The 24,487-nt window shown below is 32.4% G+C and overlaps 6 protein-coding genes and 1 long non-coding RNA gene across 21 annotated transcripts in view; 2 read left to right on the top strand and 5 right to left on the bottom strand.

The window, feature by feature from the left end:
• Positions 1 to 297: 297 nt before the first annotated feature.
• Positions 298 to 4,505, bottom strand: Dzip1 (DAZ interacting zinc finger protein 1). 2 transcript variants are annotated; one of them, XM_076903547.1, is made up of 9 exons: positions 4,164 to 4,505; positions 3,723 to 4,087; positions 3,219 to 3,584; positions 3,028 to 3,144; positions 1,842 to 2,954; positions 1,485 to 1,671; positions 871 to 1,411; positions 678 to 783; positions 298 to 607 (listed from the first exon to the last, which is right to left on the bottom strand). In XM_076903547.1, the coding sequence occupies exons 1-9, from the start codon at positions 4,282 to 4,284 to the stop codon at positions 302 to 304; spliced, it is 3,222 nt and encodes a 1,073-aa protein (XP_076759662.1). In that variant the 5' UTR covers positions 4,285 to 4,505; the 3' UTR covers positions 298 to 301. The 2 variants fall into 2 exon arrangements, with proteins under 2 accessions (XP_076759662.1, XP_076759663.1); XM_076903548.1 differs by lacking the exon at positions 4,164 to 4,505 and having other exon boundaries at positions 3,914 to 4,026.
• A 994-nt stretch (positions 4,506 to 5,499) lies between these two features.
• Positions 5,500 to 12,735, top strand: Sf2 (splicing factor 2). Of its 3 annotated transcripts, none has more exons than XM_076903571.1 (4): positions 5,500 to 5,833; positions 6,121 to 6,505; positions 6,732 to 6,926; positions 12,360 to 12,735. In XM_076903571.1, the coding sequence occupies exons 1-3, from the start codon at positions 5,664 to 5,666 to the stop codon at positions 6,921 to 6,923; spliced, it is 747 nt and encodes a 248-aa protein (XP_076759686.1). In that variant the 5' UTR covers positions 5,500 to 5,663; the 3' UTR covers positions 6,924 to 6,926; positions 12,360 to 12,735. The 3 variants fall into 3 exon arrangements, with proteins under 3 accessions (XP_076759686.1, XP_076759685.1, XP_076759684.1); XM_076903570.1 differs by lacking the exon at positions 12,360 to 12,735 and adding an exon at positions 10,024 to 10,924; XM_076903569.1 differs by lacking the exon at positions 12,360 to 12,735 and having other exon boundaries at positions 5,501 to 5,833; positions 6,732 to 8,601.
• On the bottom strand, positions 12,231 to 14,051 carry LOC143428574 (farnesol dehydrogenase-like). 2 transcript variants are annotated; one of them, XM_076903573.1, is made up of 5 exons: positions 13,945 to 14,051; positions 13,593 to 13,749; positions 12,993 to 13,257; positions 12,734 to 12,906; positions 12,231 to 12,525 (listed from the first exon to the last, which is right to left on the bottom strand). In XM_076903573.1, the coding sequence occupies exons 2-5, from the start codon at positions 13,722 to 13,724 to the stop codon at positions 12,352 to 12,354; spliced, it is 744 nt and encodes a 247-aa protein (XP_076759688.1). In that variant the 5' UTR covers positions 13,725 to 13,749; positions 13,945 to 14,051; the 3' UTR covers positions 12,231 to 12,351. The 2 variants fall into 2 exon arrangements, with proteins under 2 accessions (XP_076759688.1, XP_076759687.1); XM_076903572.1 differs by lacking the exon at positions 13,945 to 14,051 and having other exon boundaries at positions 13,593 to 13,932.
• Positions 14,052 to 14,153: 102 nt separating this feature from the next.
• Positions 14,154 to 15,514, bottom strand: LOC143428571 (uncharacterized). Its single transcript, XM_076903566.1, has 2 exons — positions 15,220 to 15,514; positions 14,154 to 15,014 (listed from the first exon to the last, which is right to left on the bottom strand). Exons 1-2 carry the CDS (start codon positions 15,480 to 15,482, stop codon positions 14,411 to 14,413), a joined length of 867 nt encoding a protein of 288 aa, XP_076759681.1. The 5' UTR covers positions 15,483 to 15,514; the 3' UTR covers positions 14,154 to 14,410.
• LOC143428579 (uncharacterized) overlaps positions 14,747 to 24,487 on the top strand; it is a 15,200-nt gene continuing 5,459 nt past the window's right edge. The window contains exons 1-2 of the long non-coding RNA XR_013102438.1: positions 14,747 to 14,854; positions 21,686 to 21,746. This is a non-coding gene — a long non-coding RNA (uncharacterized LOC143428579). The remainder of the gene's footprint in view (positions 14,855 to 21,685; positions 21,747 to 24,487) is intronic.
• LOC143428575 (farnesol dehydrogenase-like) lies at positions 17,552 to 19,476 on the bottom strand. Its single transcript, XM_076903574.1, has 5 exons — positions 19,331 to 19,476; positions 18,843 to 19,055; positions 18,509 to 18,759; positions 18,181 to 18,327; positions 17,552 to 18,036 (listed from the first exon to the last, which is right to left on the bottom strand). Exons 1-5 carry the CDS (start codon positions 19,416 to 19,418, stop codon positions 17,995 to 17,997), a joined length of 741 nt encoding a protein of 246 aa, XP_076759689.1. The 5' UTR covers positions 19,419 to 19,476; the 3' UTR covers positions 17,552 to 17,994.
• The window catches only part of Rab3-gef (Rab3 GDP-GTP exchange factor), a 24,149-nt gene continuing 21,305 nt past the window's right edge, over positions 21,644 to 24,487 (bottom strand). For all 11 annotated transcript variants that reach the window (XM_076903524.1, XM_076903531.1, XM_076903532.1 and 8 more), the window contains one exon: positions 21,644 to 22,800. In XM_076903524.1, the coding sequence (XP_076759639.1) occupies positions 22,673 to 22,800 (128 nt within the window). In that variant the 3' untranslated portion in view covers positions 21,644 to 22,672. The remainder of the gene's footprint in view (positions 22,801 to 24,487) is intronic.

Raw genomic sequence — 24,487 nt, 5'->3', positions numbered from 1 at the left:
ATTTTATTAAGATGTGTAAAAATAAAAAAATAACTATCTTATTATGTTGCAATGACATATTATTGCAAAAATACTTGTTTTGTTTGTTTCATAAATAAATAAAAGTCATATATGCAATAAATCAAATACTGACAATATTGTACTATGTTTCTTTGGTCTTAGAGACTAGATTACAATAAATAGACAAAAAATAATTACACATAGCATTAAAATTATTTTTAAAATTATCTTGTAACAAGAGCTATAAGTATTAAGACAAGTCTGCTGCTATAAAAAACATATAGAATTCTGAATTTTTAATTTATTCCAACTTTAGAATTTTATCTATGTCAGAGTCTAAATCCGATATTTCTGATATAGATTCCGCGTATAATGTTTCAGATGTTTTATCTTTTATATTACGCGGTGCTGGTTGTGGTAAGGAATTGTTCGTTTTTTTCGAAATTGATTGCACAGGTATGTGCAATTGATTATCTAGAAGCGAATTTATAGCATCAGTAGAATTTATTTGCTCATTATTCTTATTTTGATTTTCTTTATTTTGTATATATTTTGAAGAAAATATTGTTTCAATCGATCCTGCAGGCTTTTGTCTCACCATGTTTAACTGAAATAAAATATTAATATATATAGTATAATATACCATTTGGCATTAAATAAACTACATTACACGTTACCTGTGCTTCCAATTTCCTTGATAGCTCTGCTATTTTATCACTTTGCGCAGTCTTTAGTATAATAGTGCTTGAATTTTTATAATCTTCCGATCCAAATAAATGTTTCCTATTGTCAGAAATACGAAAAGGATGAAAAATTAAATACAATTCGAAGTATCGACATTTTCGTTCAAACTATTGATAATTCACATACCTAGAAGTATTCCAATTACTATCATTTAATTGCTCCTTTTTCATATCGTCATCAGACGGTGATTCACTATCTCTTTCATCTGCTAGGTCAAACAAAACTTTCTTCTTTGTTAAACTAGTTTTCGAAGTTGACATAGATTTTAGAACGCTTTTGTTATGTTTTGGAGATGCATATGTATCTTTTAATTCTTGTTGAATATTTGAATTATCCATACTCTTCTGTATGGATTTATTATTTGATATATCCCTATCATTTGTCATTATTTTAAGTGTTTCAGAATTATCTGCAGGCTTTATTTTACTTAAAGAGTCTTTTCTGGTTGAATGTTCTTGGGGGTTTATTGTATGTTCCAAATCTTCCAATGATTTTATTGAATTTGTTGGAAATTGCATTATTCTTTCTATAGTTTTATAATTTCCAGATTTTTTTGCTTTTGTAAGTGTCTGTTTATCTTCAATTATGTCTTCAATCGAGTGATTATATTCTTGTACAGAATGAAATTTATTTGATATTACAGTTTGTAATGTAGGAACATGATTTCCTAAGAAGAAGATATAATTAAATTTATTTTTTCAGGAAAGTTAAATCCAATATGCAAAATATATAGTACTTACCGGAATCTTCTTGATTATTGACTTTCATTGTACCATTTCCATTAGTTGATTTAATATTTGTTACTACTCTATGTGAAGGTGATTTTTTCATTTGCTTTAAATCTTCTGTTACTTTTCCTTTCCTATATATTTTATCACGTATCTCCTCAATGATTTTCAATTTGGTTTGATGATATTTTGGCGATTTCTGAAAAAGATTATGCATTTTATAAATTTGATTACTATAGTACTTTAGTTTACTTATACTACTTATTCAAGTATTCCTGATACACTTAAATCAGTGCAACTAATATAATGTGGTAATGGTATAATCCATTGTAAGATGGAAAATGTGTATTCCATACACATTTTTCTTACTTTCGTAGCCAATTTGTGATGATGCTTTAAAATATCCATTTTTTGTTTAAAAGTTGCTTTGGGTATTCCCTGCCATTCAGGATCGATTCCTAAATCTCTTAACTTTTGTTCAAATGCTTCTTTTAAACTAGCCTGTAATTTTTTATGAAACGATACGCGATCCGCTGGTTTTTTATTTTTTAAAGAATGTATTGAATGTGTGTTATGTTCACGTAATAAAGAATTATTGTGAATTGTATTAACACTTTTTGTACTGGAATCAGAAATAGACGATTCTGAGTTTGACACAGATGACAGATTATCTTCTGGCTTTTTATTCTTTATATTAGATAAATATTTATTAAGTGTATTTGTGCTAGGAGTATCTTGTATTTTATTTATATTATAATCACTTAACTCTGTTATGGTTAAATTATTATTTTTTGTACATGTATAATTATTTCCTTCTTCTGGCATTAAATCATCTGAGTCTGAAATATCACTTGAACTAGAATATTTTAAATCTTTATCGAAATTTGTTACATGATCCAATTTTGTATTTTTTACACTATTTATACCCTTTTGTTTAATATTTTCTTTAGAATTTGAAGAATGTGTTGTTTCTAAAAATCGATTTTCCTTTGTTAAAGGAAATACTTTACTTGATAAACTTGAACTCATAGTAGTATCTATTGTACTATTTCCAAGAATGATTTGTTCGACTTTTGTATCTATAATATCATTTTGATTTAAACTACTTTCAGTTGATTTTTTAAAAATTGCATTTGATTGATCTAACATTCTAGATTGATTATGTTTTCTGGATGAATTACTTTTAAAATCTATATTTTTCTCATTTATTTGTGAAACATTTATCTCGTGTGATAAGGAATGTAACTGTTTGTTTTGTTCTATTAACATATCTGATTGTTTAGCAGTTTGATGTTCTAAATCGCTAACTTTTGCTTCATATTTAACTTTCATATCATCAGCTGCTTTTTGAGTCAATTTCAGTTCTGTAGTTAGTCTCTCAATATCCTGATAATGTTGATTCTCTAATTGTTCTATCTTTGACATCCAATAATTTTCTTGAGCACATAATTTTGCATGCATATTTTCTATATTTGGAGTAAGCTGAAAAACATTTAAGACATGTGTTAATTAAATTTATTTCGCATGTGTATGTGAAACAAAATTTTTTACTCACTTTTTCAAGAAGTTGATCTTTCAATTTTTGAAATTCTTTTTCCTGTTTATTTATTAGTGCTTCTACATTTGTCTCAGATGTGTAATCGTATGCAGCCTTCTCCTTTTGCCTTAAATTCTGCGGAGGTATTTATTTATCATTATCATTATTTATTATTCAAATTATTAGAAAGAAGTTTTTTTTATAGTTACATGTATTTCATCGAAAAGCATGGTCTTCAAATTTTTTATTTCTTCTTGGTATCCCTTATATTCTGAATATCCTTCAGATTTATTAGAATATTTAGAATTTTCAGTTTCTTTTTCAGGTTGATTTTTATCATAGTCTAACGTCTTTTTATTAGAAACCCTTTCAGACTCATTTCTTATTACTCTTTCTGTTTCATTTAATCTTTCCTTTAGGTTTTTTATTTCATTATATAATTTTTCTGTTTCAGTGCGATAGTGATCATGTATAGGAGATGAAGACATGTATAAATCTGATGTGTACATATGACGACGTATGATGTGGGCACTCACAAACATGGGAGATATAAAAGTTTTTGAGCAATGAGGACACTAAAAAAATGTACAAATGATTTTGTTTAAAGAATTAGATTAATAAAGTTATATTTTTATATCATTATAATCAGTACTTTCAACACAGTACTTAAAAGATCTGATTATAATAAAAAGTACTATATATGATTTTATTACTTTATATATTTCACCATTACAATCTTCAATTTTAGTTTCTATCAATTTACTCCGCTCCCTTGTTTTCTCTTTTATATGTTTTACTATTTCTTCCATGGTAGCTACTTCTTTTTTCAATTTAACGCTTTCTTCTATTTTCAATCTCAATTCATCTTTCAATATGACTATACTATGATCTAAATATTGCTTACAATATAATAAATATTCAACAGCTAGCTGCGCAAGGCGAAAGAGTTTTACAAAATTGGGGTCCAAAATTTTTACATCATATTCACTTTCTAAACAATAATCTATTACATTGTTTATATTGTCATCGATAGAATGGAAATCTCTTTCTCTTATAATTCGATCAATATCTATATTATCTAGAATTACAATGAATACATATGTAGTAACTTTCAGCTTTTGATGTGCTGTATATATGTTTGGTATAATACATACTTATACAGTTCCAATCTACTCGTACTCTGGATCTGTGCATATTGAAATAAAATCCAGATTCTCTGGCCAGTTTTGGAAAATCGTGGCACCATTTAGTGCCAATACGAAATGAAAATGCCATTACTGTATTTATAAATCTTTTTATACGTGTTTATACATTGTTTGTATGGTTCTTAATAGAAAATTATAAAATGCACTGATCATCGTTATCATCATACTTTTGTATTTACAAATAAATAATTCTACTGCAAGATAAACGTAAGTAACAATTACTTATCGTTTCTGTACATATTTGGAAGGTTAGAAGAAAACATAAATAAAATTTAACAGGTGTGCATTATAAAGAGTACTACATATATCTGTGTACGTGTTCACGCTCTACAATTACATTATATATAAGTATTTACATGTGTATCTGTTTATGAATTCTATTCATTTGCATACTAAATATTGTAAACAGGAACTATAAATTAAAGACAAAATATGACAGAAATATTAATTATATTCCGTTAAAATATGAATTATTTGAATTATAAAAAGAGTATTTGTAAAAAATTATAACTGCCCATACAACCAGCGATTGGCACGCCAGTTGACAACAGATGGTCTCGTGGCAGAACTGTGCTAAGACAGTGCTCCTGCTCAGCTCTCGTAACGGCATAGTCCTAGCATTGGGGTTACACTCGTGTCACGTCACTATTAAAGCACCACGATATGGCACAAGGGCAACATCGCCATGGCAATGACACTATCAGCTTACTATAGTGACACACGTGGTGACATTGCCCCTGTACCATATCACGGTGCTTTAATAGTGACGTGACACGAGTGTCACCCCAATGCTAGGACTATGCCGCTATGAGAGCCGAGCAGGAGCACAGTTCTGCCACGAAATTCGTTCCACCCGTTGTCACTGGCGTGCCAATCGCTGGTTTCACATGTGAAAAATCCTTAATAATTATTTTGTGCATATTTTAAAAAACAGATGGACTAAAAAAGTTAGTAAAAATAGCGAGCTTATTTAACTTATTTAAAACTATAATAGAATACAATATTAATCAATTTGTTGTTGTTGAAGATGTACAAATGAAAAGAATGCCCTATATAAAATGAAATATTTTAGATTTCCATATAAAGATATTCTGGCATTCGTGTTACGTATTGGTAAGTATGTTTCGCAATGAAACAATTACATTTAATTAAATCTTGTATATTTGAAATAGACCACTGATTGGTGAAAGGAAAATGGGTAACATGTATAGGATATAAAACACAATTGGTTGTTAGTTACATAAAAGTGTCCGATAGGTTCGTTCAGGTTCGTTTAGTGTTTTTGGTCGCACTGGATGCTTCGTGATCACGCTTCTCTCCGACCGGTACCACCATCTTGTTTGTTTCATCAATAAAGAGAGTGTAAGACTTAAAAGACGATTGAAATTTTTTTAAAAGTGTTTTTTGTTCATCCCGCATACAATAAGCTACGTAACCAGAACTGTGAACATGTCCCACGGTGGTAGAAATGAATGTAGAATTTACGTGGGCAATTTACCACCTGATATAAGAACGAAAGACATTCAAGATCTTTTCTACAAGTTCGGTAAAGTTATTTTTGTTGATTTAAAAAATCGTAGGGGACCACCATTCGCTTTCGTCGAGTTCGACGATCCAAGGTATGATAATCTCATAGAATTATATAAAAAATTTCCATTTTTTTTTCGATGTACTATGTACAGTTAAATATTAGACATTTTCTTTGTACTATTTTGTATCTCTAATTAAATGTAAATAATTTTTTTTTAAATTTCGCATTTGCAATTTTAGTTCATTCAGATAGTTAATATACTGAATTGTATAATCAGCTATATGTAACAGTGAACTTTAGCATTTTTAAGTTACATAAAAATGATACAAGAATTGTTGCTGTAATTGTTACCATAGCTCATCACATCTTTTGTAGAGATGCAGAAGATGCTGTACATGCAAGGGACGGATACGATTACGATGGTTATAGACTACGTGTTGAGTTTCCAAGAGGTGGTGGTCCTAGTAATAATTTTCGTGGTGGTCGTGGTGCAGGGGATAGTGGAAGAGGTGGCAGAGGTGAAATGAGTAATTCCAGAGGACGCGGGCCACCTGCAAGAAGGTCCCAATATAGAGTTCTTGTTACTGGTTTACCTCCTTCTGGTAGTTGGCAAGATTTGAAGGATCATATGCGTGAAGCTGGCGATGTATGTTTTGCTGATGTTTATAAAGATGGTACTGGAGTTGTTGAATTCTTACGATATGAAGATATGAAGTATGCAGTGAAGAAATTAGATGATTCAAGATTTAGGTCTCATGAGGTATAATAGAAAGTGATATAAAATAATGTATATACAGAGTATATACTATGTGAGTATCGCATAAAATTTCTGGATTAGATAAAAGTTGAGTTGTATTTAAAATACTTGTTATGAAATTATAGAAAAATCTTGAAATTTTTATAGCGAAACTTACATATAGCAATCCCACTTGTGATTTATTTCTTAATGTTGTTAAATTTATATACTATATATTTTGAATATATAGGGTGAAGTAGCTTATATTCGAGTGAAAGAAGATCATAACAGTGGGGATAGGGGACGCAGTGAAGACAGGGAGAGGGGTCGAAGTCATTCACGAAGCTATAGCCCACGGCGTCGTGGTTCGCCTACCTATTCACCATTGCGACGTAATTACTCGCGATCAAGATCTTGTTCCAGATCTCGTTCATACGACTAGTGTGTACGTATATGTTTCACATGGTAATATAAGTAAAGGCTTATCAATATTTGCTTTACCATGTTTCATTATTACTGATTTAAATTTCACTTAAAGGCACCTTCCAATCCAAAATCAATTTTGTACAAATTATACAAATTATTTCCATTGCTTGAATTTAATAATTGTATTGTATCTAATGTATAGTTAGAGCACGGTTCATTTTATGTTATATTAAAATTTTTTCAAAGATCTTGTCACTTTCCATTAAAATATTTTTAAATTACGTCCATTACATGTTTTTTTTAGAATAAATTTGTGTCTTTAAAGACAATTATTTGAATGAATTTGAAATAGTATCTTAGATTTTTTAACAGTAAACATTGGCATAAAATTTTATTGCCTTTTTTCCTGTCTTTGCAAAGAAGAATCGTGCTCGTATTAACTACATATTATTGTTGAATATATACTGGTTAGAGTTACTTTTTACGTTTAGAAATACATTCCTTTATATTTTGCAATTCGTTTTGACACTACAACTATACTTAAAATGTGTAACAATTTTGACGTATTACAAATGAGAATCCAAAAAAAGAGTGACTAATATTACTTCAATTATTTAACTTATATTCACATTGATGAATACGTACTGTGTAGTTGTCAATATAATCTTTGTTCAATGTGAATGTTCTCATTCATTAATTAACTAAGAATGCGATCATTTACATTGCACTGGATAATCCTATTATTAATAACTATGCTATGGTACACGATTCAGCGTGAACGCAAGTTTCGTTTGTTCACGATTATTTATTTACATTTGCAATGATGAGAACAGTACATTTTGAAGCATACTTAGCACGAAATTTTTGTAAGCTTCTAATACTGAATGCTTATCATATAAATTCATAAAGCTAACACTTCTCTTATCGTTAACAGTTAAAAATTATTTTACGAAATTTGCATTGAAAAAACATATTTTTAACATGCATATATGCAGGATAAAGGTTAATGTATTATATAATGAAAATTACTCTGTTAAAAATTCAACTAAATTTTTATTATATACGTAAATGTGGAATATTTTTTCACTATAATTATTTACTACGGAGATGTTTAAATCTTTTCTCCTATTGCATATAATTTTGCTTAATATTTATCATTCTATAAATATTACAAGTTTGAATTTTAATATATTAATTTAACGAAGATATAGAAAAATTATTCTGAACATAAATTCGTTATGAAGTTATTTTTGTTATATAAATTATGAGAGATAAACGCCACCGGTAATTAGTATGAATGAATACATCAAGGTTGTTTACACGGCTCATCGTCGTTTAAGTTATCACACAAGTTTAAGTAATTTTGCTTTGGCTATATAGTGATGACAATACGAAATACTATATGTGCTGAAAATATAACACTTAATACCTAGATAATGTTATACATCGATATCCATCGACGGACGGTTATATATAGGGCATAATGTTTCATAGATAAAATAGGTAAAAGATTTATTTTTTACTAATGGATTAACATTCATATGACCAATTTGCTTTGAGGTAAAAACTGACATAACTGTCATCTATGCATTAATATTGTTTATTTGATATAACAACAGCTTACAATACATTTTTTTTGTATTTGAGTGGTTTTTAACGACGACTATTGGGCCATTTTTTTGGTTTAATAAAAAGATACACTGTGTGCTATGTGTAAGACACTTCAAAATGAAAGAAAAGAATCTAACTCATATTGAAATTATTATTAAGGATATAATATGTCTGTTACAATTATTTGGATGCCTGTGGAATACTGAAGCAAATTTTAAGTTATACACAACTTATCCTGAGAAATGTGTTTTTTACAGATCAGATTAAGGAAGTGTTTGCAAATAATACTATATTGCATGTACACATTTCTCATTTAACGTTTTCCTTTTAATAATTGTACAGACGAATTTCTTTTTAGTTCTGCAATACATGCTCAAAAAATTTTTTTTCTTTGAAATCGCAATTATAGATTAAAAATATTGAAGGAAGACAATGATTTCGTGTATTCTTTAGAATATTATTATTGCAAATTGATCTTGTGATTTCCGTTATCTATTTTCCCTTATTTATATAGATTCAAGAGAATATATATAAGATGGTTCTAAATTTAAATTAAGCAGATACAAAGTGTTTTTCAGTGTAGTATTTGCTCAATTTATATAAGATTACAATACATTTGAATACTATAAATCACAAAGATTACATTTGCAGTGATAAATTTTATATATAACATTAATGCATATTGTATAAGGGACTAATGTATTTTTTCTTCTTTTGTATATTGGATTGGATTGTAACACAATGAATGAAAAACTGAAATCGACACGATCTTACTTCTTGGATGGATATAATACACATTCACTTGACGGTGGGATGAGATGGAATGCGTTTTGGATGGATTTATGTATGGAGCATATATTATAAAAAAAAATGGATTAAGAGAATGCAAAAATAATGAGGCATTAAGGATACTTTCAAGAGGAAATTCAGGATCAGGAATTCAGGAAAGGAATTGGATGAAAAAAAACACAGTCCGTTTCATTCAAGGATTCTCAATTAGCTGGATTTTCATCAGAAAACGTTGGCAAATCCATTACAAGGATTTAAAACGATTGTCCATATTTTTCTCTTTCATATCGTTAAACAGACATAAAAGAAAATTGTTTAATCGTGATATAGCAGTGTTTTTACGTTGACAAACTAAAGAAAGAAAACTTGAAATGAATATCTTCGATATATTACGTGATTGTATACAGATTTTTAATCGATTCAGTGTTTCGAATTTATTACATTCTCGTAATTTTAACATTGACAAAGCAAGACGCAAAGTGACTTTCGCGGTTTTTTTTTACGTTTTGTACGGTTTAAAAAAGGAACTAACTAGTAATGGAATGTCAACTTTGTAAAGTTTTATTTTACATGAAAGTACTCGCTAATAGCTTCGTATGTCAGATGTTCATAATTTGAGAATTATCTTTATCGTTAAACGATATGATAACTTTGATTCTCGTCATAAAAGAAAAAGTCCATTCACCGGAAATATTATCACACGTCTCATCCATCAGCGCTGAGTGATCGATGATCTTGCGAGAGCACACGGAAAGGACACGAGACTGGTACCTGGTTCAAACGCGAGGAAATCAGCTTGTTTAAGAAATCTTCCTCGCTTCTCATTCGACTCGTGCAATATAAGCAGTTAGCATAGGCGATAATGCGATCGAGCTATCCTGACTCCGTGATTAGCGTCCCTCAGGATGGTGGATTACGAACAGTGGGTCTTTCGTGAGAAAACTATTCGCGGTTACGAGAAACTAGTGTGTTTGTCCACGGGTTCGTCCCCTAATTTCGTGATAGAAAATCGTCAGATTATTCTTCTTTCGGTTGTTATGATCTTTAAATTGCACGCGTGATCGATCGTGAGCCGTGTGCATACATACATTTTAACACGTGTGTTGTATAGTAAGAACTTACTATACACGATACTTCAATCTTTGGGACTAATGACGCGCGCAAGAGGATATTCGGGTTCGGAAAATAAGTCGGATGAATCCTCCATCTTATAACAAGGACCTGCCTCTCCCTAGTTGTAGAGGATCTCCCGGGAGGAAAAAAATATGATAAAAACGAAAAGACAGGATTTGGCCGATACGTTGCGTGGGATTAGGATGCTGACAGGATAAAAATTAGCGTTCACAATGGATATTTTGGATAACGAATAAATTGGCTGGAAATATTCTACAGATTCTGTAAATAAACTTGGATCACTTTGGATCTTTTGACCGGACGAAATATACTGTAACACCGTGTTCATGACGTGGCGGATGGAGTTTGGATTATCGAGATGTTTGGTCAATTATCTAAAAGGAACTCGTGGCTGTGTTCGTGCTTCAAATAGGTTTCACGGATTTATCGCCTAGGTCGGATACGGAATTTGGACTCGCACTTGTCGTGATCAATACAGGAATATATACATATATATATGTAGTCGGATATTTTTCGGATAAGACGGATGGTCGAAAACGGATGATGCGATTCTCACACTCGCTTTAAGGTATTTGTTCAAGTTTAATATCTCTGATGTCCCTTCGATATACATACACATTTTCTGCATGCATTCTTCCAAATGATACCAAAAATACTCTTTGGTAAAGAGCAAAAGAGAAAAATACCCACTTTTTTTTTATTTTTTCACCGATCCACAATTTTTTTGCGAAACTAACTTAAATAATTAACAGATAATGTCGTAATATTCGTCTTTATGAAGTATCTGTCTCGGTTTTGTCTGTGTTTTGCATTAATCATTCATCATTTTTATGTTCAGCTTACACATTAGTACACATTATTTTTTGAAACACTAAAATACAATTATTCTCATAAGTTTTTGACAGAGTGATTGTCCGTTTCTTCATTGTAGGTATTAACCTTTCCTTGATAAAGATATTCAATCCCCCCCCCCCCCCTATATTACATATTACGTTTGTTACTTCTCGACGATAAGAGGAATTTTATGGAACTCCTGATCGTCGATGTTTGCTCAGGAAGCAGGAATAAAAAGAGTTTGATTGTTTTATTATTGACATATTTTTGGATATATTTTTAATTCCTTTCCTCGACTAATGTTTATTATTAAAAAGTAATATCTTTGTTATGATCGCATAATTAATATTGATCAATTGCCATTTTTTTATTGCATTTTCTTGAAATATAAGAAGTTAATATAAATGAGTATAGATTGGTACCTTTTCGTGAATTTGCTTTTTATTTTCTTCGTTTATATTTAAAATAGATCTTTACAAAATATCATATTACATGATGGTTAATGAATAGAATAGTTGCAAAACTTATTTTTTTAATGTGGGATTTACCCTTTTAATGTTGTCAAAAACTATTTTATACATGTTATGAAATATTTTTCACTGACTGAGATAATAAAGATCAAAATGTAGGTGAGCAGTATGAAAAGAAGAAAAGAATAATACCATTAATCTGTTATCAGTTCTATTTAGATGATCCGTCAGATCAAGAGAAGAATAAGGTTCCGATGTTCTTGGGTTACGTGAAGCGAGCGTCTCGTAAGACCAATTCCACATAATATTATTGCAATTACTTTAACATTTATCATACAATATTAAAAAATTTATTTAATATTAAGAAACGATAAAAAATTGAATCATATTAATTTTTGTAAATGTTTTTTTTATGTTTTTGTAGTGTCACGCGATTGGTGAATAAAATACTTTTTCTTTTTTTAAATTTTCTTAAAATCTATTACTTTTTGTTTTAAATTGATTGTTGTGTTGCAAAATATTTATTTTAAATATTTACAGGCGTCTGTTGTCATATTTTATATCAAATGATTAGTAAAATAATGATCTGATATCCGGTTGTTTATTTTACATAGTTTCACGAATTGGTGTGACCATCATTTCTTTGATGAGAACATTATTAGGAGTTTGCAACGCAAAGAGAATACAATCAGCTACATCTTTAGGTTTTAAAGCCATTCGAGGGTTCTCCTTTAACCACTGTGCGGTCATCTCGGTTTCCACCAAGCCAGGACAAATGGACTACAACGAAAAAATACATGTACATGTTAATTAAATTTTTTTCATTTGGATGATTTATGTAGAATCAATAAGGATTGCTGTGTCAGTATTTTGTTTCAATTGTTAATTTTACCATTTTTTTAGTAGTAACCAATTATATAATTTTAAAGATGTAATACGTAGAAACTGATTGTTCTAGAAATAAAAATAAATTTGATTGAAAACTTACAATGACTTTGATGTTAGATTCAAGTTGTGCCAATTCACATCTGAGACACTCTGTCAAGGCGTTCATAGCAGATTTACTGGCAATATAAGCTGGAGACATTGGTCCATCACAAGCCATGGATGGCTTCAGTCCACAGGCATCATTGATGTTCACAATAATACCATTTCGGACTCCTGGTAGAATTATAAAAGATTATTAGCATGTCTAAATAATTAAATATATTACTGTATAAGTTCTATAAATTTTAGAAGATATTTACCCTTTTTCTTCATCAACTTCAGAACCTCCTTGGTCATGCAAGTTAGTCCAAGCAAGTTTACGTCTAAAACCTTCTTCCAGTCTTCCATCTCACCGGATTGCATTGTGAGGTCAATATTAATGGCTGCATTATTGATGAGAATGTCCACTGCTCCTAGATTCTTTTCAACCCATTCTAAGACGCGCTGGATATCGTTCTGATTGGAAAGATCGCACTGAAGTGGGAACAGTTTTCCGGGCATTGACTTCAATTCGTCGGCAAGTGCCTGTTAAAATAAATACAGAATAGATGAAATTCTACAAATGAAATACATAAAGATAGTTTAAGTAAAATCTTAAAGAAGGAAACGAGACTACAAAACAAATGAAATCCTTTTGCATCCGATTGAGAATGTACCAACCAAAAGTTTTTTACAGTTCATATGTAAAGTTTAAAAATGTAATTATCTATTAATGAAGGATGAGGGTTCCCGGTAATGGCAGAGAAAAAGTAAAAGTGCAGTACAAATCAACTCATTTGAAACTTATTGCACAGATGAACGCATTTTTATGTTTGCGTTTTATAATGCCTTATTTAAGAATGACTTCTCATGAAATATACCTTTATCTTGTCCATTTGGCGAGCAATGCCAATAACTTTCATTCCCTTGCTAACCAGGCACTCTGCCATGCTTTTACCAATGCCAGAGTTGGCGCCAGTGATGAGGGCAACCTTTTCGGACCAAAGTTCCATGGTTGTTAGCTTTGCGGTTTATATTCTATAATTGCACAAGAGAGAATCGTGAAACCGAAGTCACAAAATGTGTCTGCATTTCGGAGCGTTGGGACGCGCTTTTATACTGGAGTAAAATTGTGGCCCAAGATTATTGAGGTCGCGTTAATCTTCAAGTACAGAGATACATCAGCCAGCCTTTGCTCCACCATGATTGTTACATGGCTGTGATTGTATTTACCCCTGAGACGATACTATATTATTTACAGGAATAAATCATACGAGGTGTTGATACTCTTACAACAGTAGACACTTCATTTATTGCCGATAAGATGTCTTTTAGTATCAGACAGTTTCTGCAAGAAAAATTTAATGTTTCCTTTTCGAGTTTCTTCAATATAGATCATTGTGTTTGTAACGGTAGTTGAAATTTGGAAAATATGACAATAGAGCAATTTTTTATATACTTTTGTTTGAAATACATGCTGTATGTTTATTGTAAGGAAAATGATAAAAAGAGATACAGGTATCTTAGTAACGTTTTGCAAACATTGCATCAGATGGGTATTTTTAACATTGTATTCAGTCAGTTATGCTTACGCGATTTATTAATCTCGAAATAACAAGTTCGATCAAATGAAATATTACAGATTGATCGACTTTTAAATTTTCTCTAAAATGCACCGAAATATTCGTACAAAAAGTTGTTAAGAAAATTGCATAAAGATTTTCACAGATCGAGGTAGCTTTCGATCCGGCGCGAATCGATCGATAACTTCTTCGATATCTCTATTGTTGTACAAGGTTCGATAGAAGTTCGTGTCTAGTTCGCGAATGAACCTTAAACTATCAGCTGCGACCTCGCAGCTCTGTTTCTTCCGTGTTCCCATTTTATTTTCAATCTGAAATAGGCCACGAGCTTTATAATAAAGAGCTCGACCGCGTTGTAAACGTAATTCGTGTAACGGTATTCTATCTTCGTCAAGAATTTGAAGTGCTTGGTTAGCTATTTCGATGGCGCGTTTCGATCGCCCGTTGTTAATCGCTGTTTCCGCGCGATCGTTCAGGATATCGATTATTCGTTCCGTTAGATCGATAGTTTTTTGAGTAACGGGCAGATCAATTCTGTGCATCGTTTTGCGACATTTGAGGTATAACATCAATGCTGAATCGATATCGTTACGTTTGAAAGAACAGTCGCCTAATAATTCATACGATTCCGCGTAGCGGTTAATTAGTTTACTTTTATATATAATTTGTGCCGCTGCTTCGAGTTTATCGTCTAGCATGCATTTCATCGCCATATCGTATCTGTAAGCAAAGTGTTCAAAAGTTTTTACCACGCAAGTATCCAGGATGATGTAATGTACTGATACGATAGTTCAAGTAAAGTGTAAACCGTGAATTTGTACGAAATATTTGCTGTGTTTTTTGGTGAACGCTGTGTTAAACAATTGAAGAAGAAATTTTTAAGGTAAGTCGATAAATAAGAACATTTTTCTGCCTATATTCTTACCGTATCATGTACCATTGTTCGATTAATTGTTCTCTCGTTTCGTGAATCGAAAGTTTACCCACGATCGATTTTTCTTTGTCTCCGGATGGTTCTAGTAATTTATAAAAATTGTCACTGAGGTTATTTAGCCAGGTAGTCGCTTCTTTGAAGCGACCAGAGAGTCGCAAAACTATTGTTTTTAATAGATTGAATCCTGGATTGTACGGATTGCAGTCCAATGCTTTTTCAACGGTAACCAAAGCTTTGTCGTAACAATTGTGCATGCACCATATGACAGTATACGCTGATAATGTATGTCCAGCATTAAATACGACCTGTACGTATAAAATGTGTAATAGATACTTGAAATGTGCAAAATATTATTTTTAACAAGTGGTAGACGGTAATGGAATTTCAAAATGTAGTAAATTTTTTGAACATGTTCATATTTCTCAAATGAATATGTTCACCGTGTGTTACGAAGGTTTTAGCAACCCTTGACTCCCTTGAACCCTTGGTTGAGTTCATACGGTTGCGGTCGTGAAAGAATTAGCGCGATTTGCGGTTACCGTTCACGTTCCTTATTTTTTCCGAGCAATCTGGAGGTTTGCGGTTAGACGCGAACAATATCTGACCAAGTCTAACTTCGTTGAACATCAGTAGTCACGGTGTCAGTTCTGTAGAACGAAGTTCTCCTACCTCTGATCATCAATCTGAATCTTAATAAAAATAAAAAAAAAGAGAATGGAAATTGTGGGAACATTGAAAGGTAAACCTTTGTACCCACTAGTATAGTTGTAGTGGGGAGACAGTAACGTAGTTTTGTTTGAACGAAGAAACATTCAAGTGTATAAGCTAAATGGCTACCAGAAATGGAGAAATTCGTAAGTTTCTAGAACATACTGATTTGGCCAAGTGTGAAGTGAAGAAACACGTAACTACAACTCAGAAGAGTATAGAAGAAGAAGTAATGTCGATTGCCTAGATATAACAGGAGGAAATGAGTCAATTAATAAACAGGAGATACGGTAAAATGTTCCTTCTATAGATTGAAGTGTGAGAAGCGTAAAGAGGATGACGAATCGAATGATAACGAGTGATAATGAAGAAAGCAAGAAAGAAGAATATTATTTCTGAGTGTATCATATTTATGTGTGAATATACTTGTTTAATTATGTATATCTATTGAACATTCTACAGCTTTTATATTATGAAATCCATTATTTTTACCTGTGTCACATTCCTTTTATAATTAAAAAGGTACAAACTTGTAACAATTCTTGAGCTCGCTCATTATCCTTATTAAGATGAAGGGCTTTTACAAGCATGTGCCTAGCAACTCTCATTTCCTGCAGGTGAATCTTGTATTCAGCGTGCACGGTTAATAAGATGGAAATCCTCAGGGGATTAGGACTTTCCATAAATGTATTCCAATACTTTCGAAACATTTCATACTTATGCAACTTACGCAGAATTTCTAACAATTTATCCTGTTAATTTATATATGTATTAATGTATGCAAAAAATTGTAATGTCAATTTGCAACAACCGTCGTACTTGTATTTCTGTCGTATCCATCCCAGTTAATCTAAACAGAAAAACTTGTTCGTAATCACTCAAGGCCTCTATTAACATTCCATTTTTCCAATACTCGTTTGCTCTTTTCATACGTGCGTCTATTATTTTTTCATTGTATATAGTTCTTTCTTCTTTTTTCGATAATTTACTGTCAAGTTTAGCGGCCTGCTTTGCGTTTTCGTAATATGCGATAGCCTTGGTTAATTTTCCTTGAATGGAACAATTTTCTGTAATGTACTATAGGAAGCGCAGTTTAAAAGGAATGTTTTCAATTCGGATAAATAGTTTTGTCGCTTTATTCTTTTACTAGATACACATTTCCATAATTGAATGACAGATCTAACTGTTCCTATTTTTATTAATATATTTATCAACTAAATACTTATATACACCCATAAAGGGACAAAATATGTCACAATTCTCAAACCTTGACGCAAATAAATGTCTCCTTTCAGTGCATAAAGTGGATGAAAGTTTGAGTCGTAAAGCAATCCTTTGTTAACTAAAGGATAAATTTTCTGTAGCTCTTCTCCGTTCTCCATAAGATAACTTGCTTCGCTATACAAACGTTTCGCTTCTGATATTTCCTTTCTCTTGCTAAGTGGCTTGTAATCGTTCCATAATTCCCGTAGCTACTAGTAAACATTCCTTTTCTTTTTATAAATCTTTAATATATTAGTTATCTGAACTACATGATTCTCGATTATATTTCTATTTTTTTTACATCCATACGATTCCCGTCAAGTTTTTAGAATTCTATGAATGTACGATAAAATTATCGTAAATATGATCTAACGAAATTTGTATTGTTTATTTTTTAATATATTTATAATTTTAGCATAATATTTAAATGATATACTGTCTTTATATAAGGTATAAGGTTATAAATGGTTTTACTTTTAAGGCTTCCTTCTTGGGATTCTTATAACGTTCTCCGGACGGTGCAAAAGCTTTCTTCTTTTCGGCTAGCTGAAATATCTCCATCACACGATAGAGTTGACAATTCTGAATATTCAAATAAAATGTGATGCTAATAGAGGATAGGTTACGCGACGTCAATTATTTTTCATCAAAAAGACGCGTGTATACTTTTGGTTGGTAATACATATGTATACTTTGTCTCTTTCTACAACAATCGTTTGTGCGATAATTGGTTGATATAACGAGCAACTATTTCTAACGATAGTGTAACTAATTATAAATCATTACGAAAGTTCATTACCAAGATTCGCCTAAAGGTCTCAGGATAATATCTTGAACCTGAAAGTGCAATACGAAAGTTAATTTTAATTCATAAACGCAGAAGAGGAGAAAACAAAGTGATAGTTTATTATTGTGTTTAATTTATGGATCTCTTCGCTTCGTTGTTTACTAATTATCAAAAAAATAAATGATTATACTCACGACCACGTGAGGGGCGTTTGATAAAATGTATATTGCTGCTGCTGCGACGTCTTCTGGGTCCAATGTAGGAAGGGATGCTAGTGCCTCTTCAGAATACGTACTGTATGATGCCATTAGATCCGTGGCCACTAGTCCTGGACTAATACCCTATACAAAAAGATAATTTGTATTAGTTTCGAACATTACAGCGTTAAACTACTTTTCCATATATTTTTCGACGAATGTCTAATTATTCCTCGATCCACTATTTTAAATGGAAGTTGAATTATCTTTTTTCCGACAATTTTCAGTATTTGAATTTATACAGGGATGATAATTAAATAAATACCGTCACTTTGATTTGGGTTCCTGTTAGTTCGTGTCGCAAAGTCTGCGCTAGAGCAGTAATGGCCCTCTTCGAAGCCGGATAAACGGAGAATCCAGGGATGAAAGGCACTCGTTCGCCTGCCAAGCTATTGATGTTTATAATGACACCCTCTCCTCCAGCTTCTCGCATCATGCGAACCGCTTCCTTAGTGCAGAGGCATAGTCCGAAAACGTTTACGTCGAAGACGGAACGCCAATCTTCCAGACTGCCATCTGCAGATTCGACGGACATGTTACGAATACGTGGAAAAATTCGAGTTTAGGAAAAACGTAATAATCGAAATTGTATGAATTGCCTATAAGAGAAGATTCTTTGGCTATGCCAGCACTGTTGACCAACACGTTCACTGGTCCCAAGTTCTCTTGCACCCAAGCAAAAGCTGCGATCACACTGTCTTCCTTCGACACGTCGCATTCGACGGCGTAAAGTTTTCCTGAAGACTCTTCTAAGCTCTGCTCCAGTTCCTTGATTTTTTCTACCCTTCTGGCGAGCCCCGCCACAATCATGCCTAATAAAAATTGATTTAATTATTCTTGATGGCTCCACAAACCATCACGATCAATGTTGTACATGCAAATTTAATTTCATCGAATATATATATTCTATATAATACTCAGATTTCTGCACAAGGAGGAGTATCGCGACATGAATCCTAACAAAATGAAACTACAGTGTTCACCAAACGTGACAAGTTTATTCAAGGTCTCTAGCTGTAGTAATTATAAAAAATAATTTTTATAAATCGAGTAACAAAAGTTCTCAAAATATTTCTTTACAGCTTACCATTGTTGACCAGTTGTTTGACGATCGCAGCCCCGATTCCAGAACTTGCACCCGTAACTACGGCTAACTTGCCTGCCCATTTGTCCATCCTCGCTATTTCACGTACGAATCGCGACTGCCCGGTCTGACTTCGGTAATATATAAGATGGCTTGTAAGTCTAGAAAACCGATAGGTAAAAAGTAAAGGTGATTAAAAATCGCGGCGACTGGTCGGGCGGGAAACCCGATAGTCTCGTGGTAAACCCATACCTAGCCTTCGGCTCGATATGTCCTCGGTAATTAGTCTTGTTTGCGAGATCTCTGACATCCTGTCTGCGATCTACTTCGATTTTCTACGCGGCCTCGTTGCGTACAGATAATTATAGAACAAGATGATTCCTCTGGAACCTAGTCTGCTATATTTTATTATTAACTTTACAATTCTAATTGATTTTAGCATAAACGAGTAAAAGGGTGTATCGAATAGTATTAAGTGGATTAATGTCTCGAGTACCCAAACGCTTTTATCGCGTTCAAGTATAACATATTGAATTTAACGCCGTCACCTGTACGTGGCACGGTATACAAAATGTTAATTTATTTCAGATAAGTAAATATAGACGGAGTTTTGTGGCAGAATGAAACATAAATTAAGTTCGATTTAGTTGAAGATACTCGTTTGAAGCAGGTACGACGCACTTTATTGCACTACTGCGGCTGCAGCGAAGTGCACGGTAAGCGATTTAGCAAGTCGGCGTAGGTTGTTAATTGAGAAGCCCTTGGCGTCCACTTAATAATTCGTCTCTACACAGATAATAGGATAAGAATAGGTTGTGCGCTATATAGTTTGTTCTAACAATGTTTTAATTATGTTCTAAAAGGGGGCGTATTGTTTACTATCGGTGTATAATTGCATTATCGTGTGTCTAGCTAATTGCTTGGAGTTTGTTGGGCTTCGTTTGCAAAGGAAAGACGGAAATGGTTCTTTAGAGAGTTAAGGTTAACGGTAGACTGTTTTAGATTGCGAAATCAATTGCCTCGATGTAGCTTGGTACATTCATTGTGCTATTGAATGCTTGCGTGAACGGTTCTCCATAAGAACACTGCAAGAAATGGTCATGGTCTGTTCATTAATAAACTCCCCGTTTCAAATCTACAAGTTATTTATTAGATATAAGGCGCCTACATTGCTGAATACTATACACTTGAAATTTGTATCGTGTCCACCCTGAGGCAGGGCTCTAATAAACAGTTTTCTTTTTTTTTTCCACTTTTTATCATTTATATATAATTATCATTATTAGTAGTATTCATTTTCCCCGTTTGCTTACTTTTAAATTCGTCACGTATCATCGTGGAGTATCTGACAATGATTCGCTAAAACATTGTCTAAGCGTGGCACTAAACAGGAACTGCTAAACAATGGGCGCTAGGCATAGTGTATATGGGACAGAGAAACAGAGAGAAAGAGAAAAAGAGAGGAAAAGAGAGAGAGAGAGAGAGAGAGAGAGAGAAAGACAGTTTCCGGAAATCGGAGAGCCATCGCGACTTCCTTCATAAATTTTTCTAACGAAACTTTTCCAATTTCATAGAGCGTCTCGCTGATTTTATCAGAAATGAAATAGGACAAATTTATTGGTCGACATTCTCTGCTTTTTCTATGTTGTACGCATAATGTCGAATAATCGAAACCAACAATTCTTTATAAATTTCTTGAAAAGTACTCTTTTTCACGTAGGGTGCAGTGAGTGCGTTGTGGAGTAAATGTTTCATTCAATTGCAGCACGGACGACGTGACTCTATTATACGCTATAATTTATTCGTCAATTGTGATTATACTAATTTAATTCATTCGTTATTGAACTGTTTGTATGTCTCTTCTTTTTTTTGGAAGTGCGAAAAATTCATTTGTAATTGATTAGGCATTCAATTAGGTGTTCGTCTCTGAAATGAAATATCCTTATCGAACTTTGATAGCAAATTGAAATTCTTTATTGCACGATAAACCTGTCGCGTGGGTCAGAAGTGTAGATAGTGCCGAAGATTCTTTGCTCGTGCGATTTCCGCTTAGTTTTTATTTAATATTTATTATCGAAATTTAGATTAAAGTGCATACACGGTAAATAGATAAAATATAGGAAAATTAAATAAAATGAACTTCTTAATATTTATAATGTCGTTAACGATATTTTTAAGAATTATATAACTAGTTAGAAATATCTCTACGCTTCTGATGACCATTTCAATTTCACGATCAATTAATTCCATTTAATGCACGACATAAATGCAGAGTGAAATATTGGAGGAAAGAATGCTTGTCAATTTCCTCTTACGTATGAGATATGTGAAATTTTATTTTTTATTTTCTTGTTTCAGGGGAACACGTTGAATTTTCGGCCTTATCGATTCGACGACAACACGGTACTATCTACGAAATGTAAGTACATGTATGCGACTTTAAGCTTCTCCATTTTACGTTGCACGCTCATCACGAGAAACGTGTAATTAAAGTTAAATACAGAATTAAAAATCTAATTTACAAAATGTAAGATCACAGATACTAACGAGACGTAGCAACATAAATGATAATATTTATCGTAAAGTTTAATATGTTGTTTACGAAAAATGATGTACACTACTGAACGTAAGATTGAGATTATATTCAGATTTTGTTGATGTATTTTAAGATGGATAGGAAGAACACATGTGGCTAATAATAACTGTCAATTAATCGTCTCAAGTTATTAAGTTCTCTAAGTAACGCAGAGGGAAAGTATGAATAAGTGAAAAAATCTTGTAGACGATCATTTTTGGATCTTTCATAGTTTGAAGCTTTTAAACGTAGAAATCTTTCAATTTCTAATTTCTAATTTTTAATTTTTAAATGTTTAAATTGGTATTGATTCAGGTTCAATTTTTATCGAATATAAACTCAAACTTGCGATTAGTACGTAATGCTTGCGATCAAACTTACAACAAATTCTAATAACTTAACGCGACCGATCTTTCTTTCTTTCCGTTGCAACCTTATCTCTGATAAATTGAATATTCCTCGAAACATTTTCAATTTGAAACGAATTTGGAAAAGGAAGAAGGTGAATCAACGCTCGTATTCGATACGTTCTTTACAAATATACATTTGCATTATCAGTGTCAATACTAAAATATATATGCAGTTTTAATGTATTACGTTAGCACGATCGACTCGTATTCCTCTTATCTCTCGATTCTTACTTCTCGTTAATTGTCATCAGGTAAAATACGCAAATAATCAGCCGTGGATTATTAAAATCTGTCATTTACTTTAGAGAATACTGTTCGTTCTGGTTGGCCATTATACGTATCCCTTTGTGCATTTTCATTTTACTGCAATTTTTTGGGACTAAGTATAATCGATCCTGAAATCCAAAGTATTTGATTATCATCAACGTGAAAATACGAATCTCTTTTTCTCAACATCTGCAATCCTCTATGCTGATTATTTTCGTGGACTACAAAAAGAAACATAGTAATAATTCGATACATCTGTTAAAAATAAATAGATGAAAATCCTCTGGTAAACCAAGGAATTTTCCACCTTCCTTATTAATGAATGAAACTATATCAATTCTCGCGAGAATAACGATAGGTTTGTTCAAAGTGGATGAGGGAGAGACGTTTATTGTATCGATCCTATCCGAGATTTATACGTAACACTTTAGGTTATTTCATGCGACCATACGAAATTAAATAGCTTCATCTTCATTTCTCATCAAATTAGATGATCACAGTTACAGTCTCTGTTTCGATGTATTTTATACAAAATTGTTCCTCCGATTATATGAATAGTATTTTTTTTTTGGTTTATTTTTCATTTTTTTTCTTTTATTCTCATTTATTGTATCTCAATTGCTTTACGTGCTATTCATAGAAAACACCGTCCAACAGACCTTTGATATCAACTATGCTGGTCTTCCCAGAACCTTCGAAATATAATTTTAACGACGGTAGTAAATTTCTCGTGAACGATTAATAGGTTCTTACTGTTGCTGGAAGAATTATCACGAAATCGTGGCTCACATTCTGAATTATATCACAATTCTGTATTCTGGATGCTAGATATAGTCCTATAGATTGCGAAATTAAGCAACAATATAGAATCTCGATTGTATACGTGTGATGTGTATCGTTATTTTTCCAGACAAGTCTGTCGAAGTTCTCGTTCTGATATCTATAAAATAATCATTTCACTACTTCCGCTGATTCTACTATTTCATTATATTTCTTCCAACAATTATACAAGCTTTATTACTTCGTGTCTCTACACGTGCACACGACGGACATATCAAGGAATGAAACTGCTAGAGAAACTTTTTTCTTTTATATTTTTTTTCTTTTTTTTACGATCCAAAATATGTTATAAAAGGATCGCGGGAAACGTCTATATTCACTCGGTACGATCATTTTGTTTTCATTTTAAATACCACTCCGGATCCGTATCTGCGAATGTACAATAGCCACTGCTACTTTATTACACATTGTCATTATTATCATTACTAATATTATTATTATTATCATTTGCTTCGGCCCACCTTATTACGATGGTGCTTCAGTTCCTCAATAATTGAACTTCTGAAAGATGCTTCATTATTCATCATTTTTTTTTTCAACACCCAACGGCTCCCGCTTTGCAAATAATTACTACGACTGTGTCGAATTAATTAATTGGCCAAATTTTCGATCTTTTTGTTTGTTATTATCTGTGTGATACTTGAGAATTTTTTTGCAAATTTCGTGATATCGTTTCGATCTAATTTTAACGTTCATCGTTTCAACCCTCCAGTCTAATTCCGACGAGTCTTGTACCCTCGTTCGATTCCATCGAATCCTTTCTCGAATAGAATACGAAACAGGCTTTCCACATTTAGAGATGTTCTAAGTATGAACGGAGGATGATACCGCCTTCGGCGGCGCGTGCAACGATTTCAATTTTCATGGTTAAGAGACAAATCACAGAGACCAGATTTTACAGATTTAAATTTTTAGATTAGACTTCCGTGCTCGCTTCGAAGCACGGTTTTAATCCATTTGCATCTGAAACGGATGTACTTGGTCACCTTGCTTGGTCAGTATCACAAAAATTGATGTAGTAAAGTATACCTTCATTTTGGACCACTATGGTTAAGTATCTGACCATGT

Source organism: Xylocopa sonorina, chromosome 10, assembly GCF_050948175.1.
Source record: "Xylocopa sonorina isolate GNS202 chromosome 10, iyXylSono1_principal, whole genome shotgun sequence".
In the NCBI taxonomy this organism is placed as follows: domain Eukaryota; kingdom Metazoa; phylum Arthropoda; class Insecta; order Hymenoptera; family Apidae; genus Xylocopa; species Xylocopa sonorina.
The sequence above is the reverse complement of the archived record's forward strand: the minus strand, read 5'-3'. Positions and strand labels throughout refer to the sequence as shown.

Coding starts and splice junctions, on each gene's coding strand:
- Dzip1 (XM_076903547.1), bottom strand. CDS start 4,284: ATGGCATTTTCATTTCGTATTGGCACTAAATGGTGCCACGATTTTCCA. Junction 3,585..3,722: donor GTAATGGTGAAATATATAAA/GTAATAAAATCA, acceptor ACATTTTTTTAG/TGTCCTCATTGCTCAAAAAC. Junction 2,955..3,027: donor AAGATCAACTTCTTGAAAAA/GTGAGTAAAAAA, acceptor AATGTTTTTCAG/CTTACTCCAAATATAGAAAA.
- LOC143428574 (XM_076903573.1), bottom strand. CDS start 13,724: ATGGAACTTTGGTCCGAAAAGGTTGCCCTCATCACTGGCGCCAACTCT. Junction 13,258..13,592: donor GCCAAATGGACAAGATAAAG/GTATATTTCATG, acceptor TTATTTTAACAG/GCACTTGCCGACGAATTGAA. Junction 12,907..12,992: donor GAAGTTGATGAAGAAAAAGG/GTAAATATCTTC, acceptor TAATTCTACCAG/GAGTCCGAAATGGTATTATT.
- LOC143428571 (XM_076903566.1), bottom strand. CDS start 15,482: ATGCACAATTGTTACGACAAAGCTTTGGTTACCGTTGAAAAAGCATTG. Junction 15,015..15,219: donor GAACAATGGTACATGATACG/GTAAGAATATAG, acceptor CTTTGCTTACAG/ATACGATATGGCGATGAAAT.
- LOC143428575 (XM_076903574.1), bottom strand. CDS start 19,418: ATGGACAAATGGGCAGGCAAGTTAGCCGTAGTTACGGGTGCAAGTTCT. Junction 19,056..19,330: donor CAAACAACTGGTCAACAATG/GTAAGCTGTAAA, acceptor AATTTTTATTAG/GCATGATTGTGGCGGGGCTC. Junction 18,760..18,842: donor CAAAGAATCTTCTCTTATAG/GCAATTCATACA, acceptor TCGAATCTGCAG/ATGGCAGTCTGGAAGATTGG.
- Sf2 (XM_076903571.1), top strand. CDS start 5,664: ATGTCCCACGGTGGTAGAAATGAATGTAGAATTTACGTGGGCAATTTA. Junction 5,834..6,120: donor GTCGAGTTCGACGATCCAAG/GTATGATAATCT, acceptor CATCTTTTGTAG/AGATGCAGAAGATGCTGTAC. Junction 6,506..6,731: donor CAAGATTTAGGTCTCATGAG/GTATAATAGAAA, acceptor TTGAATATATAG/GGTGAAGTAGCTTATATTCG.